Source organism: Bombyx mori, chromosome 22 (assembly GCF_030269925.1).
Source record: "Bombyx mori chromosome 22, ASM3026992v2".
Lineage (NCBI taxonomy): Eukaryota > Metazoa > Arthropoda > Insecta > Lepidoptera > Bombycidae > Bombyx > Bombyx mori.
Genome location: NC_085128.1, coordinates 11,878,238 through 11,898,182, shown reverse-complemented (window position 1 = coordinate 11,898,182; position 19,945 = coordinate 11,878,238). Strand labels below are relative to the sequence as shown.

At 37.1% G+C, this 19,945-nt stretch overlaps 1 protein-coding gene across 1 annotated transcript; it reads right to left on the bottom strand.

Moving 5' to 3' along the window:
* Window positions 1-2,820: 2,820 nt before the first annotated feature.
* On the bottom strand, window positions 2,821-17,974 carry LOC101740059 (twinfilin). Its single transcript, XM_004927022.4, has 9 exons — window positions 16,330-17,974; window positions 14,772-14,849; window positions 13,940-14,051; window positions 12,958-13,120; window positions 11,431-11,564; window positions 10,620-10,723; window positions 6,320-6,463; window positions 5,800-5,918; window positions 2,821-4,896 (listed from the first exon to the last, which is right to left on the bottom strand). Exons 1-9 carry the CDS (start codon window positions 16,352-16,354, stop codon window positions 4,744-4,746), a joined length of 1,032 nt encoding a protein of 343 aa, XP_004927079.1. The 5' UTR covers window positions 16,355-17,974; the 3' UTR covers window positions 2,821-4,743.
* Window positions 17,975-19,945: the final 1,971 nt, after the last annotated feature.

The window sequence follows — 19,945 nt, the reverse complement described above, 5'->3', positions numbered from 1 at the left end:
TCTAGGACGTCTCTACCCGATGATATGTAGGCGAAGTAAAATGTCCCTTAGAAATAAGGTGACACTCTACAAAACTTGCATACGCCCCGTCATGACCTATGCAAGTGTAGTGTTCGCTCACGCGGCCCGCATACACTTAAAATCATTCCAAGTCATTCAATCCCGTTTTTGCAGGATAGCCATCGGAGCCCCGTGGTTCGTCAGGAACGTCAACCTCCATGACGACCTGGACTTAGAGTCCACCAGTAAGTATATGCAGTCGGCGTCAATGCGCCACTTCGATAAAGCGGCACGACACGGGAACCCTCTCATCGTGGCCGCCGGTAACTACATTCCCGATCCTGCGGACAGAATGGAAAGCAGTCGACTTCGCCCAAAACACGTCATCTCGGATCCTCCCGATCCACTAACGGTGCTTCTAGGTACTTCAAGCACCGGTCACCGTTCTCGTCGAACCCGTCGCTTGCGTCGAAGGGCTCGACGAGTAAATTAACTCCCAGACACAGCCCACTGAGTTTCTCGCCGGATCTTCTCAGTGGGTCGCGTTTCCGATCCGGTGGTAGATTCTGCGAAGCACGGCTCTTGCTAGGGTTCGTGTTAGCAACGTCATCAGGTTTGAGCCCCGTGAGCTCACCTACAAAAGTTAGGGTTACGCTGACATAGCCTCTCAAGGCTATCAGCTTAGGTAGGAAAAAAAAAAAAAAGACAAACTAATTCTACTATAGTAGGTACGTACATACCTTTCATCATTCATTGCATTTATCAGGCATGTCAATATTAAAGCTGAAGAAGAGCATGTTTTTTTTGTACGTTTGTTTGTTTGAAGGGGCTAATATCATTATTTCTGTTCTCTACTGGTTCGAATATATTTTTTTTAGTTTAGCTAAATTCTAAAAAAGTTGCGATAGCCGAGGAAGGTTATAGGAATAGGTTATATACCTATCATATATTTATCATATAGTATGATTTGGTTATATATCATATAGTATGATCAATAGGACAGGAGTTTATTTTAAAATGTTGCAAAAACTGAGATATTTTATTCCATTTGAGAGTTTCCATTGAGTGCGTCGCGAAAATGGTTAGCTACGCAACAATCATGTTTGATCGAATTGTTCCTCTTAAAAAGTTCCAAAAATTGTTCCTAAAATAGCGTATTTCGGCTAGGTATCTTTTTAGGATGGATCATAATTTTTTTTAATCGTAATAAAATATGTTCTAAAATAATCCATTCATGGCCAAGGACTTTTTTATGAACATTGTGCTAATCAAATGCAGATACTTACCTAAATTATCCATCACAAGTATTTCATTTCGAACAAAATCGTTCCTTACATAATTTGATTTCAATGAATATTTCAGCTTAAATAACAGTTTTCAAATATTTACAAAAAAGAATGATAACGCGGAATTACCTATATGCGCTGCAGTCACAGGAGTCACTTGGTCGACTGGTAGCCTCGTATCCCAATGATTTGCCTATAACTTCAGATGAATACAATTTCTCATTACCTACATATTCGTTTAGTATCTCGCAAGTTTGCCGCAAACATTTGATCACGTACGAATAGATTTACATCAAGACTTTTTCACAAGGACAGTATCACAATCAGATTGCAGAAAAAGTTTGTTATTCTATCACAAGATATCCTTATTATAACTTTTATTGTAGATAGTTGAAAAATTAAAATAAATCTTCGAAATAACCGATAAATATTACCGATTAAAGATATAGGTACAAAGCTTCACCTGGTTTCGTCTTATTTTTAATTTATGCAGGTACCAACCTACCAAAGTTGGGTCAATTATTCTCCAGACGTGGTTCGTAGATAAAACAGTTTCAGGTTCTAACCTGACCTAACATAGGATGCCTACGCTCCAGTCTTTCTAACCATCTCTTTCTCTCTTACGTGACGCAGAGAAAGTGGCGCGGTTCAACTAGTTTAAGTATAGACTGTTTATTGCTTTTATGTGTAAAATATTAATATCATACATTTTAAGTCTTCTTCTTTCTTCCTTTTTTTTTATTGCCCTTATCGACGAGCACACGGCCCACCTGATGGTGATCTCGTGTAGGGCTCGAATCAAATCGTTCTATTTACATCGGTCTTGGGCAGTCTGTTCTAGCTCCTCCCACGTCATGCCCTAGACGTCCACGTTCCACCGAGCGACGCCAAGGTGTTCTGGGACGGCTTCTTTTCCTTTTGCCAGACACTTTCCAAGTCAGTGCTCTCTTGGATAGATGGGTATCGGGCTTTCACAATATGTGACCAATCCAATACCACTTCCGTGTAAGGATCTCCTCCTCCATTAGTGTCTGCTTGGTGATCCTCCACAGCTCTTTAGTAGTGATCGTCTCGGGCCAAAAGATTTTCAAAATCTGACGCAGGCATTGTAATCAAATCAAATCAAATCATCGCGGTTAGTTTCTTCGATGATCCCTGTACCATCCGAAGGTTGTTTGGACGAGATCGCTCTTAGTGGTAAGATCTGCCATTGAAATTTGTAATTGTATTTTGCATTTGTTTTATTTTTATATTGGTGTACAATAAAGCACTCTAAAATAAGCTTTTTGTTCGTTTTTGCCCAAAAACTAGTAGTTTAAGAAATAAAAAATTAGAAACAACCTACAGATTTACTATTTATTTTATCATATTGACTTTCAATTGTATCTGTAAACTTTTATAATATGAAATACACTAACAAGTCTCTGTAAATAATTTGACGCAAATTTACTGATTTTTCTAAGCAAACTGAAACATATTATGTATGTTGCACGTACTGCTCTGTAACTTGAATGCACCGTAAATAAAACACATATTATGAATGAAAATACTACTATATTGATGAACAGATACAAAAAATGTTTCCGCACAATACGATCTCTTATTCAGGGTATACAAAAATATCAAGTACCTACATTATATACAATACAATTTTGTGCATAAAACATGGGAGATTTTTTTGCATTAATATTCATTTATTAATTTTAATAATAAAATAATTAGAATATTTAGTTGTAAACAAGCAAAATCACGATTTTATTAAATATTTTCAAACAAATTTCAAATGGTACAGTACACAACCGAAGTTTTAGGCAGTGTAAAAAAAGCATAATTTCATTGGCACTTTTAAAAAAAGGGTGTAAATATATATGCGAATGATAATATTACATTGCAAAAAAAACGTGTAACCATTCGTAAGCATATCCAAACTCAATTTACGAGAGAACAAAAAATCTGTATATAGCGACAAATTTTCACGTGTTTTATTTCCAACCAGTAGTAATTTTAGTTATAAATTACTCGATTTAACAAATACGCAGCTTTAATACTTTATTATTGTCATGAATTTTGTACGAACATTCGTATGTCGGCTACATTTATTTTTTAGTTATTTTTAATACACAGTATGTTTGGTTCAATTTATTCGATTCATTCGCCCACAATAATAAATCAGTATTTTCTGAGCACGTGCAGTGTACTGCTCTGATTTTTTCAAGTGAAAAGACATGCATATTGCGACACTAACAAAAATACAATTTATCAATTACGAAAAATATTATGCATTTTCTACATTAATTTCATACATATAAAACCTTTACTATAGATACTATTTGTATAAACGTTAATTATCCGTCAGAGCCATTTATGTTTGCAACGAAACTTCCGCACTTAATGTATATTATAATAATATAAGGTTTCAATTAAAAAAGGCAGTCTCAAAGCACTGCTTTTTAACGAGATTTGATCGCGACGTAGAATCGTAACATTGAAATAAAAATTTCGGATTTTTAACAATCATCAGATCAATTTAGCTTCAATTGATTCTCAGGCGTACTTCGTAAAAACAATATACGTTGTACAAACATACAGCTTACGCCTATAAAAGGCAAGAAACTAAATAAATACTGACTTCTTAAAATCACTTGATATAATAATATAATGACTCCATAATACATTTCGTTTCATTCTATAATTTAATAACCTATATAGAAAACAATACATGATATAAATAAACCTTATTTAAATGACAACTAGGTATATATCGAGTGGTATATAGGTATATATCGGAAAGGCTGTTTTTGCAACTTTATAAGAGCTATTTAAAGTTTAAAACTTAAAAAAAAAAACGTAAAAAAAAAAACTTCTTCAGCTCTTTGAATATCGTAAACATAATTGAAGTTTAAATAAAGATATCGTACTGTTGATACTTATACTAATACCAAATAAAACGGACCTTTAATTACAAAGATATATGTCGCGTATTAACCAAAATATCTCTTAAACTAAATACCACACGATATATAATTATTAGATAATACGTTCCATAAAAGCTGACTTCCACTTGATTTTCAACTTATAAATAAAATATTCCAAACATTGAATATTATTGCACGAAATACGTATGAAATATGGATCAAATAATTTAGGAGAATAAATACATTAAAAAAGCTAAAAAAAATTGAAGAAAATCAATCACACAGCCTTTGTTGCTGGTGCATTTAAAACAAAGAAGCAATAGATTAAAAAATGATAATGTAATTTCATTAAAATATACAGTAATGTACTGTATAAAAATTATTTTTATCATATAAAAAAACCCAGCAAAAGCATTGAAATTTTATAAACAATTTTCGGCACAAAAAAATAGGTAAATTCGTTCAGGTAATATACTTAAAAACTACTTGGCATGATTTAAGAGTATAAAATAATATAATAGTAAAAACATTTAAATATCTTACTACTGAGAGGTCTGTGATTTTGTGATACGTTTGGCACCCCTATTCGGAGGGCCTTTAGGTTTGGCAAAAGCTGGACGGTGTAAGTTTCTCTTCGGATGTATTTCATCATATAGATATTCTTCGGTCAGTTCTTTGCCATCGTCGATTTCCAACTGTAAAAAAAAAAAATTTCTTTACTTTATACATTTAATGATAAAAGTATGAAAGGGGTGTGTAAGTCTGGCTCCCCAGTGCTACTGGTTTGGCTCGCATAATTACTCATGTGTATTAATCACCTTCATTATATGTGTCAAGTATTACAAAAAAATAATAATACTAATAGTGGTGGGACCAAAAAGTTTGAGAGCCTGTGATAGGCATAAAAATAATTATTGTACTTATGTAATGACAAAAAACAATGATGTACCAAAATAAAAAAAGCCGAATTATTTCATATTCTATAAATTAATCATTTATGTAACGATTGCAACATAATATTAATGTATACATTTAATGTTTTCCCGAGGCTGAATTGTTCCTACATTTTGAGGACCTTTTATAATTTTTACATAGGTAACCGTTTTCTATTCACGGTAATACAATTCGTGTGAATATTCAACAAAACCAAATTAAGTAAAACGTTTACAGCAATGAAGCTTCCTAATGAGTTAATTTAATACTTAAGACTTACGGAGGGTTGTCATAATTATTAATGGCATGTTAATAAGGACGGCGCCTCACTATCCTGTCATTAAATATCGATGAACTTTAGACAGTGCGTTAGCATTTTTTGTATAATATGTATTTGTTTTTTTTACTTATTGCCTCTTTAAGCAGACGAGCATACGGCCCACCTGATGGTAAGTGGTTACCTTCGCTCATGGACGCCAGCAATGCCAGAGGCAGAGTCAAGTCGCTGTCTGCCGTTTAATACTCTCCACAATGTATTTACATGTAAATTTCTAGATTCTATTAAGGTTTTATGGATAAGGAATTGAATTAGTGGTAGCATCTGTGTATCATCCATCACAACAGCGGAGTCACAGGGAGTATGACGAAAAAAACAACTAACTCACTCTTTTTGTTATTTCGACGCCCATTTTCTCTATGATTTCTAAGAACTGTCCTTTGCAACTTGAATACATCATTCGCTCTTTTATACTACAGTTGTAGCCGGGCATTGAGTAGATGAATACTGAAACAACAATGAAAAGTATTAGTTGATTCTTCAACGATTTTTACACATTCTCACAGGTATCAGCTTTTTTGTTTATTGCTTAAATGGGTGGAAGATCTCACAGCCCACATGATGTTAAGTGGTTACTGGAGCTCATAGACATCTATAACTTAAATGCGCCACCCACTTTGAGAAAAATTCTAAGGTCTCAGTATAGTTACAACTGCTGCCCCACCCTACAAACCGAAACGCATTACTGCTTCACGGCAGAAATAGGCGGGGTGGTGGTACCTACCCGTACGGACTCACAAGAGGTCCTACCACCAGTAATATTTTCAAGGAGCTTCCGCATTCACATTTACAAGTCAAGTATATTTCGTTGAAACTATATACAAGTAAACACGATATTATCTTGATACCTGTACTGTCCATGTGGTCTCCCTCGTGCGTGTGTGTGAATATGTAAAGGTGATATCTGGCTTGATCATTGGGAACTTGGAGAGGTAATTCTTCTAATAATATCTTTGACGCTTTCGATAAGTTAATCTTTTCTTCTTCTAAATCTGAAAATTAAGATGCTGAGTCAAGGACAACAGGCAGATGGTATAAGAAAGTATGAATAAAATTATGCACCAGATAAGAACTCATGGTCAACCTATTAGCGGCATCTCCAATCTAATAACCTACCTACAATCTAACAACCTACCTGTTGTGTATTACAAATGAAAGTCGGAATTCCAAAGCAGACTGATTTATTTTTGCAACTACCTGCCCTTTTATAATGTGACCTAATATCTATACATAACATTGTCCTCCTCTTAAATTAATGGAATACAAATTCCCGAATGCTGAATAAATGAGAGAACATGGTTGAAACAACGCGTTACATGATATTGCTTACACATGACAGTAAAAACAGGCAATTTCAAAAGTGAGTGTTCACAGGAAACATATCGTATGATTATAACTAACATAAAAATACATATACACAAATGATGTTTATACCGCTATTTCCTAACCAAATAATATGCGAACAATAACCCTATAAGGCTCTAAACACAATTTTCATGTTGTTCTTATTCTCGACATTTAGATTACTAGTATACCTGTCATAAATAAAGTATATAATCTTATACACACATATGTAAATATATTTAGTAATTTTGGTCCTTAATTCTCTGAATACACGTTAAAGCAGCTTTACGGCGCTGACGCGATGGTTGCAAGACATTCGGCGCCGGCGAGTGACTAGGAGTCACAGGTTGTGGACTTTCCGGTCCCGTGTCATAGCTGGAGTTGAGCTCCTTTTCTCCGGTCATACACGGACTTTCCCGAACTTCACCCACACTATCATTTACTGATTTTGTCTCGAAATCAGTGTTTAATTTGGACAAAGAATAACGTGATTTTCGACTATTATTACTTATTAAAATCTGGTCGATGTGACGTTTGTGTACCCGCCCGTCATCTGCTGTTACCCTGTATGTCACCGGACCTGAGCGGTTTTTTATTGTTCCTGTGGTCCATTTCTTTTTTCCCTGTGTGAAATCTTGCAATAGGACCGAGTCTCCTTCTGCCGCCTCCCTATATCCGGCTGTGCCTGCATTATAGCTTTCGCTTGCCAGCTGTGCTTCTCGTACTATGGAGCTAGTATTTGGACGCAACAGATCCAGTCTTCCACGCAGGCGACGTCCGAACAAAGCAACTGCTGGTTCGCGCCCTGTAGTGCTGTGCTCAGAATTTCTGTACATAAAGAGAAATTTTGTCAAGGCGGTATTGTCGTCTTCCTTTTCAATTAAAGCCTTTTTCAACACTCTTTTTATGGTTTTTACGGCGTTTTCCGCTGCACCATTGCTAGATGGATGATACGGAGCCACCGGTAAATGTTTTATACCGTTTTTACTTAAATATGTTCTAAATTCGATCGACGAGAAAGGTGGTCCGTTATCAGTTACTACCTTTTTTGCTAAGCCAAATCGAGCAAACAATCGTCTGAGACATGCGATTACTGCCGTGGCTGATGTACAGCTCAATTTTTCCACCTCGATCCATTTTGAATGAGCGTCCACTATAATTAAGTAATATTTGTTATTAAACGGTCCCAAGAAATCAAGATTAAGGCGCGCCCACGGCTCTTCCGGCCATGGCCACGAGTGCAGCGGCACCGATGGTGGTGCAGCGCGCTGAGATCGACAGGCCTGGCACTGAGCACATACACGTTCAATGTCCGCATCGACTGTCTCCCACCATACGTAGTTCCGGCTTAATTGTTTCATCTTAACAATACCCGGATGTCCCTCATGTAACTCCTGTAACACAGTCTCTCGCAATGAAGTTGGAATTATTATTCTGTAACCCCATACAAGACAACCGTGATCAATATGTATGGATTCTCTTCTGTTAAAATAGGGTTTTTCTGCTTGTTCTTTACTGACAGAGGGCCAGCCAAACATGACGTAACCGTAAATTTTGTTTAGTAAAGGATCTTTCGTAACTTCCTTTTTAATTTCTTTAAAACTGAGTGGAAAGCTTTCTTGAACGAAGTTTAGGTAATTATACTCCTTAATATTATTCTTAAAATTAGTATCCAGTGGAAGTCGTGATAGCGCGTCAGCCTGGCAATTATCTGTAGAACTAATAAATTCGATCTCAAAATCATACGCAGCTAGCTTTACAGCAAATCGTTGCAGACGACTCGCGGCGGTTAGAGGTATACCTTTATTCTTTCCAAGAATATAACTCAAAGCCTTATGATCACTTCGTAAAACAAAACGTCTCCCGTACAAATACTGATGGTGTTTAGTAACCCCAAACATTATAGCCAAAGCTTCTTTGTCCAGCTGAGAATAGTTAAGTTCGGCTGGCGCGAGAGTCCGTGAGGCACAGCTGACGAGCCGCTCAGTGCCGTCGATGTGCTTCTGAGTGAGGACGGCGCCCAGTCCGTACTGGCTGCTGTCAACGGACAGCACTAATGGCGAATTTGGGTTATAATGTGCCAGTACCGGAGAGCTGCTTAACACTTTTTTAATTCGTATAAATGCTTGTTGACATTTATCTGTCCAACACCATTCTACATTTTTTTTTAACAAATTATATAAAGGTTTCAAAATATCACTCATATTAACAACAAAGTTCGAATAAAAATTAACAAGACCCATAAAACTTCTCAATTGAGCGCTTGTAATCTATATCTTTTTCAGCAAACAGCCTTGATCGCATCTCCTCACTATATAATCCTGATACGAATTGATCGCGTAGATTAATTTCTAATGTGATGCCGAAATTGCAAGTTTTAGCCACATGTTTCAAACTTTGTAGGTAGGAACGAATGCTTTCGTTATTTTGCTGCTTTCTTTGCCTGAAGATATGACGTTCTGCTATTTCCGATCTTTCAGGTTCTAGATGATCTTTGACTAATTTTACGAGTATGTCGAAATCCTTTTCTTCTGGTAAGTCCGGAGCACACAAGTCACACATTAAGTCATAGCACTCAGACCCAACTAAGGTTACGAGCGTTGCAACGTGAAGTCTCTGTTCAATGTCGTTGAGTTCCATGAATTGTTTTACACGACGAATGTATGTGTCCCAATTTTGAGATCCCATATCAAAACTTTCAACTTTCCCAATCGGCATTATTACAATTTAAGAGAAAACACGCGTCGAAAATGTTTTTAAATGATTATCCCATCCTCGTCGCCAGTTGTTGTGTATTACAAATGAAAGTCGGAATTCCAAAGCAGACTGATTTATTTTTGCAACTACCTGCCCTTTTATAATGTGACCTAATATCTATACATAACACTACCCTCAGACTTAAGAAAATATAAAATATGTTTATGTGTTAATGTTATTTATTTTGAAACTTGGAAATCATCTCCTCACTTTGGGAACAATTATTTACTATTTACATAATTATTTATTATGGAATGTTATTAAGCTCCACATAATATAGAAAATAATTCAACCGCAGTGGTTTTTGGTTTCTGTTTAACCATATGATTTTGTATTATAATAATATGTCGTCGTTGTTGATTCATAAGTGATTAATTAATATAGAATAATAAATAACTTTAATTTTCTTTAGTGAAATTAGTTACTTTCTCATCGTAAAATGTTTTTGTTGGTTGACGTAGGACGAACAAATATTATAAAAGGTGTAACTTGAACCCGGAGCTTAGTTTGCTTTGGAGAAATGAAATTGTAAATTAAAAAGTGATTACTGCTGTGTTTTATTGCTAAAATTCCCAGTTTAAAAATAACTACACTCCTAGAGTTGGCTTTGTGGAATAATTATGAGATTGTAAGACTTTATAAACTACAGCAGAACCAATGACCAGAATAAGGCCAGCGGTTCTCCGTGTTTTTTTAAATCATTGGTCTGCTCCTTTTCACATACACATACACACACACAAAACATATATACATTTTAATAACCTTCAAGTTGAGAAAGAGTGGTGAAGTTTTAATTGTCAAATAATCCGCCACTAATTGTCACGCTTTTCGGCTTGGAGTATGGGACATGTTTTGTTATGCTACTAATATTATAATTGAAAAGTTTGTGTAGATTAATGGAAGTTTTTCACACTTTCACGCAAAAACTACCAGAGGGATTTTGATCAAACTTCAAAATAACGAATAGGCTATAATAAATACTATTTAGACACTATATACCCTTAACTGTATAGCCTCAAGATTCACATATTCGAAAACAAATCTTACCTATTCTAAATTGTAAATAATTATAGGAACCTCTTTGGAGATCAACTATTCCTTGCTTAGCGGCTTCTGTTATCGGAAAGGCTACACCACCCATTGTTGATTGCCTGAAAAATACAATTATTTTAATGTTATGTTGTACTTGCAAATAATCTGAACAGTTGGCGGGTTGTCGAGACAAAACCAATCTTATGAGTACAAACATAGCTCACATTTTCCATTATCCATATGGTATTTTTTTTGATACTCCAGGAAAATACGAGCTTGCTTGTGGTCTACGTTCGTACGTACGTACGGTTTGGTTAACATATTTTAGAACATAAGTTGCGTCCGCCAGAAGTCTTACAATGGCCGGTTCACTTTTTTTCCTACCTATGCCGATAGCCTTGAGAGGCTATGTCAGCGGTACCTTAGCGTGTAGTGTAGATGAGCTCTCGGGACTCAAACCGGGGGTGTTGCTAACACTGGCCCTAGCAAGAGCAGTACTTCGCAGAATCTGCCACCGGATCGGAAACGTGACCCACTGAGAAGATCCGGCGAGAAACTCAGTGGGCTGTGTCTGAGGGTTAATTTACTCATCGAGCCCTTCGTCGCTAGCGACGAGTTCGGTAAGGACGGTGACCGGAGCCGGTTCACGAAATTTACTTATCTTTTTGGAATCTCTTTTGTTTATTGTCTCTGTAGGCAGACGGCCCACCTGATGGTGAGTGGTCCCCGTCGCGCATGGACGTCAGCAATGCCAGGGGCAGAGCCAATCCGCGGCCTACCATTAGACTACTATATTATTACTGTCTAAGTACATTTACAATTTTACCTGGCATCAACCCCATAGTTGGTGTTATGTTCGCTTTCTTGCAACTCTTTCAAGGCTTCCTCTCTATCCGTGAGGGGGGCGGGAGCACTCACTCCGCTCAAATGCGCCTTGTAGCCTTTCAGAGAGACTTCTTCCTGTAAAAAGGTTTTAATGGATTTATTTTCTTCAATTATAAATCACGTAAACGTTAAAAAAAAGTATCTTTAAACATATACGGTTTTTGTAGCAATGTGTTCATGTAGCATGATTCAATTTGTTCAGATATTAAGACTTCTTTTGTCTCCAGAATTGATTCTGTTAAATTAGTGTTATTAAAGTAAAGAGCATCATAGACAAGATTTAAACTAGAATGGTCTTTTTGACAACTGGAGATTACGTTTATTTTATTTTTTGTGTTAGTTATGATATTTATGGCAAGAGCTGGATGAGAGAAGCCGAGGGTCGTGCTCAGTGGCGTGCAGTTGAAGAGGTCTATGCCCTGCAGTGGGCTGCTGTAGGCGGATGATGATGATGATTGATGACAACAGAGTAGACTGTGGTCGCAATTCGACTTATTCGTATCAACAACATAAATATAAGTTTTAACACTAAAAGTCCGACTGGATGGCGGGACTTTTGTGAGTTTTTTGTGGGTTTCTGTGAGTTTGGTGGTCCGGGCTGTTTGCGAAGAGAGTATAGAACTGATATGAACACTCATTTGGATAATTTTAATGGAATAAAATTTGGATGATTTTAATAGAAAAGCGACACAATAACTAAAATAAAACAAAAGGAGTTCAGAACAGACAAGCTAAGATTGACAATATTTTGCATGTCGTCTTGGGGGTGTAAGACGGCGGCGGGGGCAGTATCGCACGTTCCGATATTTGGTTCCGTTATAAAATTATATATTTTAGTAATATCAATGGCAGCACCCACAGCATTAATATTTTTGACAATGTTATTTTTATTACATAAGCTTTGAGTGTTCCTCCATTTTACCTATGGCAATTGGCTTCTTACGACGTCACTGTTTGCCATTGTCAAGTTCTTAAAATGTTCGATAGTTAAAAAAATATGGACATATTCTGTGAAATGATATGAAGCTGATTAATTTGGGACTTTACTCAATCGGGATGAAATCAAATGAAACGAGATATGATGAAATAAAGTCCCAGTAAAATGGTGGTTACTTATCGCGACTTTTTCAGTTAACTTATTGTAAGCTACGTCCAGCGGCTTTGTATCATTGCCCCAACTTGGCCACTTTCAAATATGGTAAACAGTTAATAAGCTACCGTTATTATAAATATTAAACCTGAGGAAATACCAAATTAACAAAATAAAGGAAATTCACACGATTTCGCTCCTCGCATTCTTGTCAAAAAACCCTTTCGATGTTCTATATTAAAATAATATTATTATGAAACAGTTCGTGAAACTGCATTTGCCGTCATCTAAATTTTATACGATTATCCATTATTGCTCCTACAATTTATTTATTTTGTTCATGCCAATATATTTTTTTCTTTTTAGAGTTTTGAGTACCTTAACAGTTGCATGCATCTCATCCTTAATATGGGCGGAACCAAATTCTTGTTTCAATGTGGCTTTCGTTGAAGCATATAGCATTTTCTGCCTAACGGGTGCACTATCTGGGGACCAACTCAACAGCAACCATTCGTGACCAAGGGAATTTTTTGAATCAAACCTGAAAAAAATGAATAATTTTTTTTTGATGCGTTATGTGTTATTGAGGTTCTTGAGGTTGACGTTCGAGTGATGTCCAGTATCGGAGTCATTTGGACAGCAAAACCAGGTTAGCATCAGAAATGCCGTGACTCCTCAAATGGATCTATGGAGGGACTTCGATTCTCTCTGTACTTTGTACCGTGTGTTACATCGGAAGCGCATCCTCATCATCTCATCTTTACCATGGCACTGCTTGCCACCCGAGCAGAGTTCATTCTTACTATGTAAACAAAAGTATTCCAACCACTGCGTTCATCTAGAGTGCATTTCCAGAGATATTTTCTACCACGTACCACCTGGCTTAGGAATAAACTCCCCTAAACAGTGTTTCCTGAGCGCTATTACATGCCTTTCTTCAAACAAGATTTGTGGAGAGTAGTTAAAGGTAGTAAGCGACGAGGCTGTGCCCCGGTGGGTTGGTGAATATGTGCGACAGTAACGACTCATCATCAGGTACGCCAGGTAATAAAAAAAAATAAGTTATAAAACAGATGTGGTGTCGTGGGACACCAGGTAGGAACGAAGTTCCTTCGGCTAATGTAGAAAGAATTACGAGAAAAAAATCGCGCGGTGAAATATCGCTGTGCGGAAAACAAGGCCTTATTCTTACGCATCACTTCCTACTTCTTACTTTTTCTTACAGTTTTTACTATCACATTTTTTCAGTTCGGTCGCGCAGCAAAATCCCTATGTCCTCCAAGCCTGCCGTAAGGAACTTCGTTTCAATAATTTCCGTAAGAAAACACATTTGATGAAAATCATTGAAATATGTTTTTACCTATATAATATATAACAAGGTTGATCTTCCTCAATCAATGATGGTACATATTTATCAAAATCATGCTCCCATGTTCCTTTTGTGGAAAAATGCTTAGCCATTGTCAGCTGTTCTGAAAATCCACACAGCATATAATGCATTCAATACTCTTTAATAATTTACTAGTCATCAAATCATAAAATTCATGTAGCTTAGTCATATTTTATTAAATAAGCAGAGTTGAATTTGAATCGAAAGAATTGAACTGAATTGCGAGTACACCATCTCGCAGAAGGAGGCGGCGGAGCGCGTGAGAGACGCACAGGCCCGCCGCCGTCGAGCGGGGGCCAGGGAGGCGGATTTCGCCCAAGCCCTGGCCCTCTAAGTGTTTCGGGTCTCCCTCAGATGTCGGCCTGGGGACCGGCGAAGGGGCCTAAGAAGACGACGTGCAAGCTGCTCTGCACGCTTTTTATGCAAGAGCATCCGGGTGATGAAAGGCCGGCTATCCTCGACCCACGCTGGTTCTGACCCAGCGGGGTATTCCGTAGGATAGACCATTCTAACCGGTGCCATCTGGGCGGGTTTCGGATAGCCTGCCGACCGAGTGGACTGGTGGTCGTGGCGTCCCGAGGGGGAGGGTGACGGGAGAGATGTGCTCCGCACTAAACGCTTAATTTTCCCCCATTTGCCTTTTCATGAGTTCTGTCTCATGCGAGGTTTGGATGCTGGTTGTTGAGCGACAGGAGGTTTTAGTCGGTTCAACTCCGACATGCCCCGCCCTCCATCCCCAGTGGAGGGCGGAATTCCGGTGATTTCCTCAAGACCGAAAAAAAAAAAAAAAGATGACACCTACCATTTTCAATAGTGACTTTTAAAACACGAAGTTTACTATCCCGGCATTTGCTGATGTACTTCTTTAACTCAGCATTTGCTAAAATAAAATAGTAAGGATTTAGTTAGTTTGTTCTCTCTTATTCTGATGAATCTAATATGAGCTGAATTCAACCAGTACAATATCCAGCAGTCAGAAATAGGATATACACAAATCATGCTGACACCATCTATAGGAGCTATGCTAACATTAAGTCCAAAGAAACAGCTTATCCATTTAAATTTTGGTGAGCGTCATTTAGATTTTATTGAAATATAGTGTGATATATTTTTTCATAGTAATTTCTGCTCATGCCCTGGGCTGGTGTGCTGGGTATGTTAGTTTGTTGTGATGGTGCATTTACAATTTTTGCATTGGTTTTATTAACTTTAATTATTTTATGTCTATTATTAGAAATACTCTTTGAGTTTGTTTTTACTTGCCAAGAATTTAATGTTAGTTAATCATCACATTAGTGGCATCAACCATATTATTGCAAATTATGACAACAGCTAGTAGTTTCAAAGAGGTTTTCTTTCGCATAAATATTTTAAATGTCCAAGAATGAACTAATATGTAATTTGAAATGCCATTAAGGATAAGTATATCCTTTTGATGTTAAGTGGTTGCCAAAGTTTAATCACATTTCTACATATTTTTTACGGTATAAAAATGTGATAATAAAACACAAATCTCATAATTAAAAGAAAAGTGTCAATTCTCAAATCACCTCATATCAAGCAAGCAAACGCTGATATGTTCAATAAACTATAATCCAGTATTAGTGAATAATACAGTAAACTATAAGCATAATCCAATCATAAAAGTGAGTGTATGTGTATGTATGTGAGATGATGGATTTCTGAAAATTCTAAAAAATCTTTAATTTAAATTGTTCACATAAGGTATTTTGTAATACATGTGAAAAATACAATAGCAAATCACATCAAATGTATGGATTAATCTAAAATTAGTTATTGGTCACTGAAGATTACATGTTCGTATAATATGTCTTATGTCAACCTCAATTATTTCAGCTAGTTTTTAATATTGATTTATTTTGTTAAGTTAAAAGAAAACATCTTTCCATTTCAGTAACAATCCAAATTTGTATTTTATATACTAACATGATAAACAGATTCAGTCATCTATGATGTATATTGAAGTTTATTTTTAGATTCTTAGAAATATTTTATGAACTCAGATGTATTATAGAACTATATTATATCATGTATAACCAGATCATAATAGAATGACATGGACCAACCATACCGACTTGGAGTTTATACGATCTTCAGAATTAAGTGAAAGTTATGGAAATATAATCTTACTTTATTTAAGAAATTTGCTTAAAAAATACATCACTTAACTTGAGGTTAACTGTCAATGCTGTCCGAGGTCATCAACAAAACTATGTCAATCATATAGTTAATCGATTATAGATTAAATGGTTCATGAGTTTTCTAAAAATTATTTTTTACACCTTTAGACAAATTGACAAATAACTGTATTTTGTATTTTGCTATTTTCCTACACCCACCTTGAATACCTGTTTGGTGCGACATTATAAATATACGTACAGCTTTCTAATATATTATAATTATTACTTAAAAAAACTATTGATAAAATAATATATGCGAATAATTGTAAAAAACTTAAATATCTAATTTAGAAGTATGCACTATGCGCCACTTGCCGAAATGTCAATGTCAATTTGAGTTTCTGACAATCAACTGACAATTGACAATCTGAATAGTTCTATTTTTCCAACTGGAAAGGCAAGAGTATCTCACCATACAAGCTATTCTTTTATAATATAATATATACAGTCGTGGTCAACTAATTAGGGACATTCAAGATAGTGAAGGGCTATAACCGGTTTTGTACATTTAAATATAAAACCCTATTGATTTCTCAGCACCTATTATTTGCATAATGTGGTCCGATTATTATGCTATAAATGGCTGTAAATAAAAGATTTAATAAATAGAAAAAGTATTTAATATCAAAGATTAAACATGTATTAAATATTAAGGTACAATTCTGTAGTGGACATTTAATTAAGGACAGTAAAGTATAATGAAAAATACAGTTACACAAAACTTATAATCTTCAGTGTTATAATATCTTTAACAGCTCCATTTTATTACGTGTAAAATCAGTACCCAGTAGCAAAACCTTTGTTAGTAATTACCGCTTGACACCGATGTGGCATAGACATTATCAGTTTCTGACATGTTTCGACAGGCATGTTTGCCCATGCCTCACAAAAAGCTTCATGAACTTCATCCAAATTTGTATTACGATAAGTGGCAACTTTTTTCTTGATTTCGTGCCAAAGGTGCTCAATTGGGTTGAGGTCCGGGCTATTTGCTGGCCAATCTAGCACCGATACAAACTGATTGGTAAGAAACGACTTGACTGAATGGGCGGTATGTTTCGGGTCGTTATCCTGCTGAAACGTCCATATAATAGGGAGATGCTCCTCAGCATAGGGAAGCATAGTTTCTTCCAATATTGCCTTGTATTGATGTTGGTTTAAGCTACCCTGAACTTTCCTCACAGGTCCCACTCCACGTCCAGAAAATGAACCCCACATTTTAATGTTTCCACCGCCATGTTTCACCTGTTTTTTTGTGAATCTTGGATTCATTTCCGCTTTTACAGGACGCCGTACATATTGCCTTCCATCTGAAGAAATCAAATTAACCTTGGTCTCGTCAGAGAAAAGTACATGTTGCCATTGGGCGTAGGTCCAATGTCCATATTTACGTGCAAATGCCAAACGAGCATTTCTATGTTCTTTCTTCAACAACGGTACTTTGCGAGCCACTCTTCCGAACAACCCTGCTTCTACCAAACGTCGTCGAACGGTCCTCGCAGATACACCGGCTCTTTCGTTTGCCCCAAACACTTCGTGTTTAATTAAAATAGAGCCCAGAAACGGATCTTTCTTAGCTAACCTGGTTATCATTCTATCTTCTTGCGGAGTCGGTTTTCTCGATCTTTTTGTTCTGGACACGTTTAAAACTGTGTTATAGCTCTTGAAATGTTGCACTGCATTGCATACCATAGTTTTTGAACAATTTAAATGTTGTGCTATCCTTCGGTATGACCAACCACGCTCGACAAACTTCATGATAATTTTTCGTAGTGTCGGATCGCAACTTTTATTTTTGCCCATTTTTCTTCAAAATAATTCTCTAAACTTAAAATAAAAAATCGGGATTGCCGCCAAAACGACCACTAAACAATAAGAAAAGAAACAAAAAAGTATTAAAATTCCAATTTTTAAATTAGAACGCAATACCTCAGTGTCCCTAATTAAATGGCCAGCCAGCATTCTTTGAACCAATAGCACTATGATATTGTATCAACTATACTGTAAAGAGGTTTAATGTTTAAGAAGTTGTTATTGTTTGTATAATCGCGCACATAAATGACTAATTACACTTACATGTAAAAGTTATGGAATATTGCTAAGACTCGTTGGAAAATAAAAAAAAATTTCACAATTTGGCTTAACTGGAGATTGTCCCTAATTAGTTGACCACGACTGTATGTACATTTTTTTTATGAAAAATTATAATATTGAGTATAATGAATTAAATGATGTTAATCAATTTGAAATATTAAGCAATTAGCATGAAATAAAATGAAATGATATGGGATAAAATATACTCTCAGTAAAATGGTGATTATTTATTGAGACTTTTTAGTGGTCTTTTGAGAGGATCCCGAGAAGCTACGTCCAGCGGCTTTGTTTCATTTTCCCACATTTGTGCACTTTCACAGATATCAAACAGTTAATAAACCACCGTTATTAAATCTGAAGAAACACTAAATAGACAAATTAAAACAATTCACAAAACTTCACTCCTCGCGTTCCCGCCAAAAAGTCATAATCTGAGTTAATTTCAGTAGCTTCGGTTGTCAGTTATTTTTGTAGTATTTCCATTTTTATAACCAGATAAGTGAAGATATCAGACCATACAGGCTTATCTTTTATCTATGAAGTTGATTTATCCGGGACTGCAATCAATTGAGGTGGAATGAAATGATAAGTTGAGATAGGCTGAAATATAATCTTAGTAAAATGGTGACTAGATCAGCAAACATCCGCAAAAAAAACCCAAAAAGCCAGGTCAAGCGACTTCCCCCCGGTGAAGGTCAAGGGGCGACCTGAGGGGGTGAGGCCGCGCGGCGCGCTACCAGCACTCTAGCGCGCTGCCGTGGAGTGAATAGAGCGACCGGTCGACGGTGTATCGCGTCCCGACCCGGCAGGCTGGTTCTGGTCCAGCGGGGTATTCCGGGACACCAGCGGCACAGTCTGGGCGGCCCGACGGACTGCCGTACCGAGACGGCCGACGTTTCAGAGCCTTCGATTCGCCTCGAAGGCTCCGTCGGCTGGGCGTCCTTGGGGTGAGCCGCGCCGTCTGGTTGTAGTGTTGACCGCGGTAGCCCCCCTACCTCATCCGGGTTCTGACCTCGGAGGGGATCGGACGTCGGGTGTAAGAGTGCAGGGGAGTCGTTTAGTGGGTGGGTCCTAAAATCCTTGGGCCCGCGGTCTGCTCACAACACCATGCAGACCGTTGAATCTCACATACCCCGCGCGCCCCTTTTGCGCGGGGACCTCGTAGGAGGTTCGGCCCACTACCCGAAAAAAAAAAAAAAAAGGTGGTCAAGCGACTTCATTTTTGTACATTTGTGCGCTTTTACGATTGCTAATTATTTATTTATTTATTTTATACTTAGATGGGTGGATGAACTCACAGCCCACCTGATTTTAAGTTGTTACTGGAGCCCGTAGAAATCTACAACGTATGTGCGCCACCCACCTTGAGAAGTTACAATCGACATACAACATAGCAGAATAATGAAACCAACGTCCATTCCATGTCGAAAAAACCGGTTCTCGTCTCATCACCGAAGTCAAGCAAATTCGAGTGTAGTCTGTACTTGGTATTGACCATGCCCTACGTAGTACACTGTACAGTATCCATCGATATTAACACAGCGAAAAGCACAGCTGTGCACTTTCCACTGCATTTATCCTCGACAGACTTTATCCTATGATCTGCAGGCGGAGTAAAATGTAATAAGGTTTACCAAACTTGAATACGGCGTATTGCGTGTGTGGTTTGTCGCTCACGCGG

What these genes read in the sequence shown, in the direction of transcription:
- LOC101740059 (XM_004927022.4), bottom strand. Translation starts at nt 16,354, where the DNA reads ATGTCGCACCAAACAGGTATTCAAG. An exon ending in AAAAGTCACTATTGAAAATG is followed by an intron (nt 14,052 to 14,771) that starts GTAGGTGTCATC and finishes GTGGATTTTCAG; the next exon opens with AACAGCTGACAATGGCTAAG. An exon ending in AGACCACATGGACAGTACAG is followed by an intron (nt 5,919 to 6,319) that starts GTATCAAGATAA and finishes TTGTTGTTTCAG; the next exon opens with TATTCATCTACTCAATGCCC.